Raw genomic sequence first — 13,953 nt, forward strand, 5'->3', positions numbered from 1 at the left:
ACGTGATATTAACACTGACGGGTTTAACTGGATCCACAACCAAGATGAAATGGATGAACCTATTTACAATGATGCTCCAATATCTATTAATGAAAGCGTTTTACTCATTCTTCTTTTTAGCATGAAACACTCACTAACCGGAGAATGTTTAAGCGACTTATTAACCTTGATAGATAGTCATTGTAAATACCCAAATAAGTGCATGAAGACAATGCACTTTTTTAAAAAGTATTTTAAAACCAGTAATTTCAATATATTACATAAAGGATTTTGCCTGGCATGTAATAGTCTCTTAGAACTAGGGGCTTCTAAAGAATGCGTTTATTGTAAATCTAACATCGACGCTAAAGATGCTTGTGGTTATATGGTTCAAATACCGCTTAAGAGACAATTACAAACACTTTACTCACGAAATGGCTTTTTCAATAAAGTACGCGGGCCTTCTCGAAAAGACAATACATCGACTGATAAGCTCAGGGACATTTATGATGGCGAGGTATACAAGAGATTTAATGGGGAAAATGGCTTTTTAGATAGCAATAGCACCAATATCTCCTTAATGTGGTATACAGACGGAGTGTCTTTGTTTAAGTCTTCCACTGTGAGTATTTGGCCGATTTACCTGGCCATTAATGAGCTACCATATCGTGATCGTGTCATTTTGCAAAACATGCTTGTACCAGCTATCTGGATTGGCCGTAAAAAGCCTGATATGACTGTGTTCTTTGGCAACCAGTATGAGTGTTTGAAGGAATTACGATCGGGTATTGAATTATTATCACCAGACTTTAAGGGAGGAAAAGAGCCGATAATGGTGAAAGGCATACTAATCGCTGGTACTTGCGATCTTCCAGCGAAAGCAGCAGTGCTTGATATGACACAGTATAATGGCAGTTACGGGTGTCACATTTGTTTGCAAAAGGGTGCAATGGGTGCCAAAAGCTATGTATACCCTTTTGACCACGAAAACATAAATGGTCCTATGAGGAGCCACAGAGAAACGTCGGAATATGGAATTGCTGCTATGAACTCCAGAGATAAATCAGTTTACGGTGTTAAAGGTCCAAGCTTTTTATCAAAACTAGTTCCAGACATCATAGATGGTACAGGTATTGATGTCATGCACACAGTGTATTCTGGAGTTACGAAGAAACTTTTAAGTTTGTGGTTCGACTCGAAATATAGCCTTTTCGAGTTTTCAATTTCAAAACATAGGTCTAAGGTAGATAGTCGTCTCTGCCAAATTCAACCACCAAGCATTATACAAAGGCTTCCCAGGCCAACTACGGACATAGCGCACTGGAAGGCCTCTGAATTTAAGAACTGGTTGCTCTATTACTCTATTCCAGTATTGAGTGACGTGTTGCCCATTGAATACTGGGAACACCATTTGTTATTAGTCACATCCGTGTACGCTCTTAGTCAGCAGAGTATTTCTAGAGAGGTACTAAACGCCACGGAAAAGGCCTTAATGTGCTATGTTTGTATGTTCGAAGCCCTATATGGTCAGGATAAAATGTCTATGGTCATCCACCTCCTCCTCCATTTGCCAAATAGTTGTCGGAAATTGGGACCACTATGGGTCACATCCTGTTTCCCTTTCGAATCAATCAACGGTACCATTGTCAAGTTTGTACATGGCACAAGATCGTCTTGCCACCAAATTGCTTTAAAGCTGGGTTATTACCTTCAAACTCCACTACTAATTCAAACGTTAGACCCTCTAAGACCGATATCAAAGTTTTGCAAGAAATTGACGGCACATCATCAAATACTACGCGTAAATGATCAAATAACTTCAAACATCACAGTTATAGGGGTGTTTAAAAAGTTGACGCCCATTCCCACTTGTGTTTCCCTTTTTTTGGCGTCAAAAGGAAACATAGGGAAGTGTTACAAGTTTTTAAGACTTAACATCCAGAACGTTCTTTTTGTAGCTAGTACGTACACTAGACTTCGAAAGCACAATAATTCGTTTATTTCTTACATATCGAATGGATATTTGAACTATGGGCAAATAATGTACTTCTTTAAGCACACTCCTCTGTGTCGATGTGAAATGTTTGAGGATAAATGCATTTGCAAACCTGAATACCATTCTGTTGTTACAAAATGTACAGTGGAAACATCATGTTTTAAAACTACAAAAGACTCCACTAATAAGTGCATTGCTCTGCACATAAAAAAGATTACACGCAATGATACCGAGAATTTGGACATAATTGATGTGCAACATATTAATAACATACAGATAGCGTTTAACGTCGATAATATATGGTTTCTGCTAGATGTGGTAAATTTCAATGAATTTGAGTAGCTTTATAAAGTGCACGCAATATCGCAAAATTGTCTGCATTTGGACCAGGAAACCATATCTCAAATTTATTTCCGCATGTATTTTGTACACAGACTTAAAAATCAATTGTTCATACAATGTAAGATGTGTTTATGTGTTAAAACGATTAAACGTTGAAAACGAAACATAGTCGTGGTCTTGTAACTAACTATAACCTTTATTTTCTAGTGCCTACGAAAGGAACTGTTGCTGATATGTTAAAGGGAGGGTGAAGTAGATAATAAAGTGATTTTTTATCGATTCTTCTTTGAATTATAAGATCATTCGGCATAGTGAAACATTCAGAAAATACCTCCGAATGAATTTAGAATTCAAATTAGGTTCAGATTTTAAGGATAATTTGAAATAAGCCCCTCCGACCAATTGCATAACGTCATGCCATTTTGTTAACAAAATTCTCGAGGTACGCTCCAAGTCGAATGAAATTTATCGTGACATTTGATAAACTTTGCGTTCGATGTGACAATCGTGGCGCGAGACCTGGATCATTTTGTTAACAAAAAGGCAGGGTGTTATACGATTGGTCGAAGGTCTTAATTTTAAATTATCCTTTAAAATATGAACCTAATTTCAATTTTTAAAATCATTCGGAGATATTTCCTGGATGTTTCACTATGCAAAATGATCTTATAATTAGAAGAAATATCGATAAAAAAAATCACTTGATGTTCCAATTCACCCTCCCTTTAAATCGGCTTGCGATATGTTCCATAAGTATGACACTACCTATACTTCTTAATGCTAGACACTTACAGCTCGAGCTAGTTGAGAACGACAAGCGAGAATTGTCAACCCTCGGTGTTTGCAGTCCATATTCTTACTTAGTCTGCATACACTAAGCCTTTACCAGGCGTCGCGTTAACAAGAATCTATGACGTTCCACCTACATCACTTCATGACAAGCTCTCGGTAACCAGTGACAAACTTATGGAACATATTTTATAAGCTCATGGTGCAAGTGTTGTGATTAACCAAAGGAGTAAATGGTTAATTACATGGCTCCAGCTTTGGTCTAGTTCAATTACCGTCAGTAAATTACTTGTAATTTGCGAATTACCTCAGCAAATTACTGATCTACATCATACCACAGTGTTAATCAGTCTCTAAAATAGAAACCTTTTCCAGCTCTTACCTGTATATTTGAGTAAAACTAAGTGCAAGAGACTGTAACAATGTGCCAATTTTACTTCGGAGCCCATCTTTCCCTGAATTTTCCTATCCGTTTGCGCATAAGTTTATAAGATATGTTCCATAAGTGTGTCACTCCTTAATGAGAGCTTGTCATGAAGTGACGTAGGTGAAACGTCATAGAATCTCGTAAAGTGACGCCTAGTGAGGCGCTGTCAAAGGCTTAGTACAGACTAAAGAGGAGTATGGACTGCAAAACCGAGTGTAGTCAATTCTCGCGTCGTTCTTGAACTAGCTCTCATTAAGCCTCTAACATTACGAAGTATGGGTAGTGACATACTTATGGAACATATCTTATAAACTTATGGTTTGCGCTGTGTAAAGCACCTAATAAAGTGCTCACATTTCAACGTAGTTTAATGGACTATATCTCTGCGCGTGGAAAAATCTAAATCACCGACAAATGGTAATTTTATTTTCCCCAAAATTGGAATCGGTAACGTACCAGTACTTTATGTATGGTAATTTCACATGCTTATTTCCTTACTCGAATTTTATTCAACGCATGCCGCCGAATAATGTATCAGTAAAAACTGATCTTTGAACTTCAAGGTCAGCATCTAGCGCGAGTCAAACTACAGTTTAAAGTTCATGTACAGTCCGAGTAGCCTGAATAGGCCCAACATGACCTCATCGCTCCTACGTTTGGGGAAAAGGGTTGAAAACTCGTAAATGTTTTAGGACTTCAGTTTTTTAAACAATATACTTCTTTACGCAAAATGGCAATATTAAATGTTCTATGAATTAACTCCGCGCTAATATATTTTCGGCATCCAGTATATGTCCGCATAGTTCACCATTTGGTGCATAGAACATAGAGACATATCGCCAAAAAAGCTGAAACTTGTACATTTTCCAACAAATAGGTGGGTTGACGTCGTATTTGGCCTATTTACGCTGCTTGGTCTACTACAGATAATCTAGCTCTATTTGCGGTACTGATAAAAAGATGACCCTTGGGCCTCCCTAGAGGTTTGGGGTTCATACATAATTGTATGCGAAATTCATTGCTACATTTACGCTCTTTCAGTATTGTAAGACCGCCGCGACTATTATTACATTGAAGTTTGCGTTATAGATCGGGTTTCGTTTTAACGCGTTTAAAAATGAGCTCCAAACGCTTAAAGGTAGTAGTGCAATGGCAAAACGACCAGAAAATAAGCGCGGTCAGTTTAGACCAAATTATTAACCCATCGTTAAGAAGCAAAGACGCGATAAATAAAATGACCGATGTCATTTGGAAGCGAGGTTGCGGAAGCAAAAAATCCCAGATTTATCAGGCGAAATTGCTTCATTTTTCAGGTAATCATTTTCGTCTTAATCTTAATTTAAAGGAACCGAATGTTTAAAAGAGGGTGCAGAGGATAATGACGATGTTTTTAAATTATTCTACATCAGACTTTTGAGCAAAGTGTAACTTTCTCGACATAACTAACATGAGCGTCTAATAATTAGAAGAATCAACGATAAAACATCACTTGATTTTACACTTCACCCTCCCTTTGATCCTTCCTTCAAGAAGTGGCACTATTTATAAGACCAGTCTCCATAGTGAAACCTCAGGAAAATGCCTCCTTTAAAATTCACATTAGATTGAGATTTTAAATTAGCACCTCCGACCAATTACGTAATGCCCCGCTTTCCTGTTAACAAAAATTTCCGTGTCTCACACTATATCTTGCGACAAGATTGTAAGACAGCGCGCGATTTATATCAAAACTAGCGCCAAATTGCATTCGACATTCGACATTTTATCAATAAAATAACAAACTAACTCGGAGGTATTTCCTGGATGTTTCACTATACAAATAGGTCTTATATTTAATTAGTAGAATAATCAATAAAAAATCACTTGAATTTCGTTTTCACACTGTTTTTAAAGGGAGGCTGAAAAGGAACATTAAATGATCTTTTATTGATTGCTTTACTAGTTCTAAGAACTACCCGCTAGTTACAATTTCAGGAATTATATCCTTATGATTTTAGAAACGGAATAGTTTTATTTTCCATTGTTATATTTCATAACAAGGAGTAGAACCAATCACACAATTCGCTTGCAATATTGACCACATCATGCGATAAATTACGCGACACACAGATCGTGCTCTTGCATTTGTGTAAAGTGGAAGGCAGGACTATACGTGATTAGTGATATTACTTAATATATAATAGTCAATGGAATCGGTAGCGAATTGAATATTTAAATTCACTGGGAAATAATTCTTGAAAGCCTTCGAATTGACAGAAGAATCGATAAACATTTAACCTGTTTTTTTCCTTTTATTGTTGGTCGGTTTACGGGATCTAAAACCTAAGGCTTTGCAATATTATGTGATTTGTTTTTTTAGACGATGACAACGACATTAAAACGTTCATCAACAATGTTCTCGGAAAAAAATCAACTCAAGACGTCCAAAAAAAAGCCAAAAAAGACGTCAAAAAATTAGCGGCCAAAACATGCCAAGAAATCATGATGAAGGAGCCCCTGGGAAACCTGAACAATGAAAGGTATACATTAATGTAGCCAAGCGCATGATTCGTACCAAAGCTGGGTAAAATATAAGCGGGAAGTAGCACAATTAATCTTGTGATTCAGGCATATGTCTTCCATCAATTAGCAATACTTACTCTACGTTATAAAACAGCACTTGGTATTAAAGCATGGAACAATATTGTAATATTTATCATGATATGAGCAAGATGAAGTATGTTTGCTCATACCTTTTGAAGTAGAGGGTTTCTACTCCCTTTAAAGGGAGGGTGAAGTGGAAAAAGAAGTGATTTGTTATCGAGTCTTCGTCTAGTTATAAGATCATTTTGCATAGTGAAACCTTCAGGAAATACTTCCGAACGATTTTAAAATTCAAATTAGGTTCTGATTTTAGGATAATTTGAAATAATGACCTCCGACCGATCATGTAACGCTCTGCCTTTTTGTTAAAACAATTATCGTCGCACGCCCCATGTCTCAAGCCACGATTGTCACATCGCGCGCAAATGTTATCAAATCTCGCGATAAATTTCATTCGACATGGAGCGCGTGCCACTGGAATTTTGTTAACAAAAAGGCAGGGCGTTGTGCAATTGGTCGGAGGTAATTTATTTCAAATTATCCCTAAAATCTGAACCTAATTTCAATTTTAAAATCTTTACAGTCGCGTAATAACCTTTGAGACATCGGTGAACTAAAGTACGAAATTTACACTCTGAACAATGACTTGTGACTGTGTTGCAGTACTATTTGGGCGAGCTACATTCGAGACTGCAGTAAACATATTGTTATATTTTTACTTTGCATAGCCCTAGTCAAAAAACCCTGGAACCGAGCCAATCAAGTGTTGATGCTGCTAAAGAAATGGGCCTGATACCCTGCAGTTCAAGGAGCCTTCAAAATTCCACTGTTTTGCCTTCAAGTTCTTCCACGGAAGCTATGAAAATTCAAGCCACTTTCCAAGAGTTGGGTAAGCAATAGTAGAAGTAGTCATGGACTCCTTGCAATAGTAGAAGTATTTTAAGGGCAGAACTTGTAGGGTGCTAAACATTTATGGTCAGTGGGGGCAATTCTCTAAGATTTTAACAGAGTTATTGCAAGTGATAACTATCGTGTAAAGGGTTGTTGTCAACCTTGTGCCGTCTATCAGAGCGTGATATTTAAGTAGGTGATTAGTCTTAGGTGTCATCAAACCTTGAACGAAAATCGGCGGAATTCTCATCGTGCAAATAGAAAACAAGGTGGTCACGTTAACATTTTACCGTCTTCAGTTATAAAGCATGCGATAACTTATCCACCTGCTTAACCCTTTTACTAAGTTATCACTCTCGTGAACATTAAAAACGGTAAAATTTTAATTTGCCCACCTTGGTTTTTTATTATCACGAGGGGAATTCACGAGACATCCGCCAATTTTCGTTCAAGGTATGACGACACGCATGACTAATCACCAATTTCGATGTCGCGCTCTCAAAGACGGAACAAGATATGCACCAACCCTTTAGACGATAGTCATCACTTGCGATAACTCCTCGCTTAAAACGTTAGAGAATTGCCCCCAATTGTCCGACTAGTCCATTCGATACATATGTTACCAACTGAGCAGCGTATATATTTTAGGTATTACAAAATCGGTTGTCAAATTTTGCCGAAAAATCGCATTGATGGCCGATCAACATAGTGGCATCGACAGCTCATCAGAGGACGAGCCCATTCCTCAAAGAAAAACGGCATCAAAGAGACAGAAGGTATGATTTCTATAGAATAATGAATGCGCTATATCTCAATTTGATCAACTGATCGTACCCAAATACTTGAGAATTCCTTTAAAAGATGGGTGTGCTAATTGTATTACTCGATTATGGGTTTGCATTAGCAAATCCCGTAATGTGGAATTCGTGATGACTATGGGTTTGGGTGGAATAGAACATTTTCAGAACCGAATTAATTTTTTTTTTCGGTTTCACTCTTTAACAGGTTAGGTTGTGCGAAGGGTACAATGTATTCGTTTCAGACGTCGCCAAAAAAATTTAGAAACTCATCTGGAAAGTGAAAGCCGCATGATCCATGAGTTGTTAAGAATGCTGCATACGGAAGATGAACTTGCCCAAATGACGGCATTGGGCACCACGGAATGGAAGGGCTTGCCTAAAGAACACCTTGACGTAATTCATCGTAAGGGCTCACTATTTTAATAACCATAATTTTAAAATCTACCCACCGTTGTCCTTTTGTTTGTTGTTTTTGGGCATTTCAATTTGAACGATGCTTAGAAGTTAATGATAAAACTAAAGTATCACGGTTGTAAAAGACTAGAGATCATCGGGCAAACGTTGGGGAATTCAACAAGACCACTTTACAGGTTCATACAATCTTTAGAAAACCAATATCTCATATTTCCAGAATGTTTCCCTTGAATTTCTCCGCTGGTATTTCCAGGTTTGCCCCCATATATTAAGTATCCCGAAAGTTAAGGATCATTATATGCTTAATTAACCCCTGAAACCCCAAGTACTTAGTATCGTTAGAAACGGTGACAAAGATGACTATAACATACTTCAAGGACATGCTCGTATCTTTAATAGTACCAGAGTTAGGAGCCTTCAATGTTAAACCTATGTTTATGAACATTTTTCTAAAATGAACCCTGCCTTCTAAAACCATTCCCTTTAGTGTTACTGATGTTGGTCACATTCGGTAATGACAACGTACTGAAATATATGTAAGATTAGAGACGTCTGCCACTTGCAATAGTTTGAACTGGTTAATAATTACTGACAGGTAGTCCGACGCATTACTTTAGTTAACGAGTTCCATCTCATTTTCGATTCTGCTAAGTGTTACAAGGTCTCTCTCTAAGAGTTATGACCTTTCGTCTACGTCATTTCAGGACTACCTCTCAGTAACTAGTGGGATATGACCTATCTTAACATGTTGCGTAATTGTCCAAACCAGTGAAGTGAATCATTCTTCAAAATTTAATTGGACTTACATTATTCCGGTTCTAGTAACAAGGCAATTCGGATGGAAAAAGGGGAGGACGATTACAAGAAGTGACATAAATCGCATTATCAATAAGAAGTGCGCGAATATTCGACACAGTCTTCGAAAAGGCGAAAAGAAAACCGAAAAACGGCAAAAAAACGACGACGAGGACGATGGAACCGAGGATGCCCAGGAACAAGAGCAGTTGATCGAAAAAGAAGATACACCCAAAAAAGACGGAAATGATCAGGAAAGCGACGAAAATGATGAGGAAAACGACGAAAAAAACGACAATAATATCCAAGTGTAGACAAAACTAAGTGTAAAACAAAAAATAAAAAAAAAGGGAATGTAAACGTATTCTGTGTTAAGGGCACATAGTGTCGACGATGGCCTTGAAATTTAAATATTTCTCGGTGACCCTAAAATTTGAACTCGTTAAGTCCGTTAGCCCGTCACGTGTTTAGAGCTTTTAAGGTATTCTAATGTCTGGATGTGATATATCCTGAGATTCGTACAATTTGCGGGCAATGGTAAATGCGTACTCTATATTCGATGTAATTTAGACAGCCTATGTGGTCAGGTCCTGACCTTAGTACGCTACATTAAGAACGTTTTGGGTGTACTCTATATTAGACGTCATTTAGACGGCATCCAATAGACATCTTCAGCTGTTCGGAATTCGGATCTGACTTAGAACGCTTCATTAAGACCTGTTTGGGGGTACTCTATATTAGACGTCATCTAGACGGCATCTATCAGACATCTCTAGCTGGTCGGTATTCGGACCTGACTTAGAACGCTTCATTAAGACCTCTTTGGGGGTACTCTATATTAGACGTCATTTAGACGGCATCTATTAGACATCTTCAGCTGGTCGGTATTCGGACCTGACTTAGAACGCTTCATTAAGACCTCTTTGGGGGTATTCTATATTAGACGTCATCTAGACGGCATCTATCAGACATCTCTAGCTGGTCGGTATTCGGACCTGACTTAGAACGCTTCATTAAGACCTCTTTGGGGGTACTCTATATTAGACGTCATTTAGACGGCATCTATTAGACATCTTCAGCTGGTCGGTATTCGGACCTGACTTAGAACGCTTCATTAAGACCTGTTTGGGGGTACTCTATATTAGACGTCATTTAGACGGCATCTATCAGACATCTCTAGCTGGTCGGTATTCGGACCTGACTTAGAACGCTTCATTAAGACCTCTTTGGGGGTACTCTATATTAGACGTCATCTAGACGGCATCTATCAGACATCTCTAGCTGGTCGGTATTCGGACCTGACTTAGAACGCTTCATTAAGACCTGTTTGGGGGTACTCTATATTAGACGTCATTTAGACGGCATCTATCAGACATCTCTAGCTAGTCGGTATTCGGACCTGACTTAGAACGCTTCATTAAGACCTCTTTGGGGGTACTCTATATTAGACGTCACTTAGACGGCATCTATTAGACATCTTCAGCTGGTCGGTATTCGGACCTGACTTAGAACGCTTCATTAAGACCTCTTTGGGGGTACTCTATATTAGACGTCATTTAGACGGCATCTATCAGACATCTCTAGCTGGTCGGTATTCGGACCTGACTTAGAACGCTTCATTAAGACCTCTTTGGGGGTACTCTATATTAGACGTCATCTAGACGGCATCTATCAGACATCTCTAGCTGGTCGGTATTCGGACCAGACTTAGAACGCTTCATTAAGACCTCTTTGGGGGTACTCTATATTAGACGTCATTTAGACGGCATCTATTAGACATCTTCAGCTGGTCGGTATTCGGACCTGACTTAGAACGCTTCATTAAGACCTCTTTGGGGGTACTCTATATTAGACGTCATTTAGACGGCATCTATCAGACATCTCTAGCTGGTCGGTATTCGGACCTGACTTAGAACGCTTCATTAAGACCTGTTTGGGGGTACTCTATATTAGACGTCATTTAGACGGCATCTATCAGACATCTTCAGCTGGTCGGTATTCGGACCTGACTTAGAACGCTTCATTAAGACCTGTTTGGGGGTACTCTATATTAGACGTCATTTAGACGGCATCTATTAGACATCTTCAGCTGGTCGGTATTCGGACCTGACTTAGAACGCTTCATTAAGACCTCTTTGGGGGTACTCTATATTAGACGTCATTTAGACGGCATCTATTAGACATCTTCAGCTGGTCGGTATTCGGACCTGACTTAGAACGCTTCATTAAGACCTGTTTGGGGGTACTCTATATTAGACGTCATTTAGACGGCATCTATCAGACATCTTCAGCTGGTCGGTATTCGGACCTGACTTAGAACGCTTCATTAAGACCTGTTTGGGGGTACTCTATATTAGACGTCATTTAGACGGCATCTATTAGACATCTTCAGCTGGTCGGTATTCGGACCTGACTTAGAACGCTTCATTAAGACCTGTTTGGGGGTACTCTATATTAGACGTCATTTAGACGGCATCTATTAGACATCTTCAGCTGGTCGGTATTCGGACCTGACTTAGAACGCTTCATTAAGACCTTTTTGGGTGTACTCTATATTAGACGCCATTTAGACGGCATCTATTAGACATCTCTAGCTGTTCGGAATTCGGACCTGACTTAGAACGCTACACCAAGAGCTTTTTGAGTGTGCTTCATGTTAGACGAAGTATACACCGCTGCAAATAGGCCTTTTCGCGAACAGGTACATCACGAGCTCAATTAGATGGATACGTCAAAGACCTTTCTTAGCATGACCAGTACAAGATCTCATTTAGCACCTTCCCAGGTGGACACCACTATTGAGCTTACTACAGCACGATTATGGGTATTCTCAATGTAAGTAGTCCTTAAGTAGGCTAAATAAAGACTTTCCTCCATGTTCTTAAAGTATGCCCTGTTAAAGACGTCTCATTGTACACCTAGTCAAGACGTCTTACAATGATACATCCTAAATGTTTCTGAATAAGTCGCTCTGTATAACGTCTCCATAACCTCCTACACAGCTTCAGAGTACCTTTTTATGTGGTCTTTGGGGCGTCTAAAACTCAACGTTTTTTCTAGAGAATAGACCTCTTAAAACCGTATGTAATTATTTCGGCAAGGGATGTACAGTCGTCTCCAATGAAAACTTTCTCTCCCGCGACGATTTGTTCATTCATTAGTACCCCAAATATATATATATATATATATATATATATATTTGGGGTACTAATGAATGAACAAATCGTTATATATATATATATATATATATATTTGGGGTACTAATGAATGAACAAATCGTCGCGGGAGAGAAAGTTTTCATTGGAGACGACTGTACATATAACTAAAGAGTGTCATCCTTTTTCTATTATCCCCTTCTGATAAAATGTATTAATTAATATATATATATATATATATATATGTAAGGTCAAGTATGCGTGCAGGATAAAACTCACAGTTTAAGGATAATAAAGGGAAAAATTCATGCGTGTTTGTTCTTCAGGCAATGCTTCATCGACACTGTATTATCAAAAATTGTCCAATGAACTAAGGTCAAAGTTCATTTGGCCATTTCATATAAATAGAGCTTAACAATGAGGTTTAGAGAACATTCACTATGCCGAGATTAAGTAATCTAGATTGGGAAAGGTTAATAGCTCTTCATGCCAAGACCTGGAGCACAAAGAGTTACGACACAAGAAGAGGATGAAGTTATTGCAGCCATCGCTTTGAACAACCCGACAATCACGTGTCGTCCCATCAAATTCCTCATGGACTTAGAAGCTTCGGAACAGACTATCAGAAGAAGGATTCGTGCTTCCGGGCTTCGAAGCCGCATCGCAGCCAACAAACGTTTCCTAAAGCCAGAGCAAGAAGCACAACGACTGGGCTTTGCGCGCGATTATTTGCATTGGGGAAATGAATGGAATCAGGTTATTATAAGCGACGAGTCAACCTTTTGCTCTAGCCAAAATCACCAATGTCGGGTATGGAGGGAGATAGGCTGCAGGTATGATCCTTCATTCATTAATTCTCGAAAGAATAGTGGTCGTTTTTCCGTTCCTGTTTGGGTTTACATCAGTCGAGAAGGGCTAGGATGTTTGGTGCGCATCGATGGGCATTTGAACTCAGAAAAATATATAGACATAATTGAGCACAGCTTCGTTCCTCACGTCCTTGACAACTACTTTCCGGATGGAAAATTCACTTTCCAGCAAGACAACTCGAGGATTCACACTTCGCGCGCAACGCTGCAATATTTTCGGGAGTATCGTCCGGAAATTGCTCTTCTTAGATGGCCAACATGTTCACCAGATCTGTCTCCAATTGAACACGTTTGGGCGGAAATGAAGAAGAGCATGGGACGGATTGTAGTGGCACCTCAAAACGCAGATGAGCTTTGGGCTATGGTGAAGGTTGCCTGGGAGGAAATCAGTGAAAGACAAAACTACACGGCGGAGTTGTTCGCATCGATGCCACGAAGGCTACAAAACGTCATCGATGTTAACGGAAAGATGACAAGATATTGATTAAATTTATAACTTTAAGAACCCTATTTAATAACACTTTAGTGATCCATATTGAAATAAATAAACTGCTTGCCCACGTATAGACTTTTGAATAAATTTACTTGCAATCGCAATAACGTGTTTGGAACTGATTTTTTTTAACAAGCGTGCTACGCATTTTCCCATTTATTGTTCTAAACTGCGAGTTATATCCTGCACGCAGACATGACCTCATATTCATATATATAATATTCCTAACAAAACATAACTTCTTCATTTAATAAAAAACCATATTCTTATCCTAGTTGATGAGAACAATCATCACCTACTTAGATTGTTAAAAGTGACGATCAACTTTGGTTTCTTAATTTCTTTCACAAGACCTAATATTTGGGGTACTAATGAATGAACAAGACGTCGCGGGAGAGAAAGTTTTCATTGGAGACGACT

The 13,953-nt window shown here is 38.7% G+C and overlaps 3 protein-coding genes across 3 annotated transcripts in view; 1 reads left to right on the forward strand and 2 right to left on the reverse strand.

Moving 5' to 3' along the window:
* LOC149621284 (uncharacterized) overlaps window positions 1-13,953 on the reverse strand; it is a 69,648-nt gene that overhangs the window by 53,801 nt on the left and 1,894 nt on the right. The window lies entirely within an intron of this gene.
* LOC149621289 (uncharacterized) overlaps window positions 1,673-13,953 on the reverse strand; it is a 115,325-nt gene continuing 103,044 nt past the window's right edge. The window contains exon 3 of the mRNA XM_089854746.1: window positions 1,673-3,259. The gene's annotated coding sequence lies outside the window, so the exon portion shown is untranslated. The remainder of the gene's footprint in view (window positions 3,260-13,953) is intronic.
* LOC149621290 (uncharacterized) lies at window positions 5,737-8,107 on the forward strand. The gene is made up of 4 exons (XM_089855272.1): window positions 5,737-6,052; window positions 6,845-7,005; window positions 7,656-7,783; window positions 8,013-8,107. The coding sequence occupies exons 1-4, from the start codon at window positions 6,015-6,017 to the stop codon at window positions 8,067-8,069; spliced, it is 384 nt and encodes a 127-aa protein (XP_089711398.1). The 5' UTR covers window positions 5,737-6,014; the 3' UTR covers window positions 8,070-8,107.

Source organism: Phalangium opilio, unplaced genomic scaffold (assembly GCF_054372755.1).
Source record: "Phalangium opilio isolate 3A_F unplaced genomic scaffold, DU_Popi_V2 ptg000209l_1, whole genome shotgun sequence".
NCBI lineage: Eukaryota > Metazoa > Arthropoda > Arachnida > Opiliones > Phalangiidae > Phalangium > Phalangium opilio.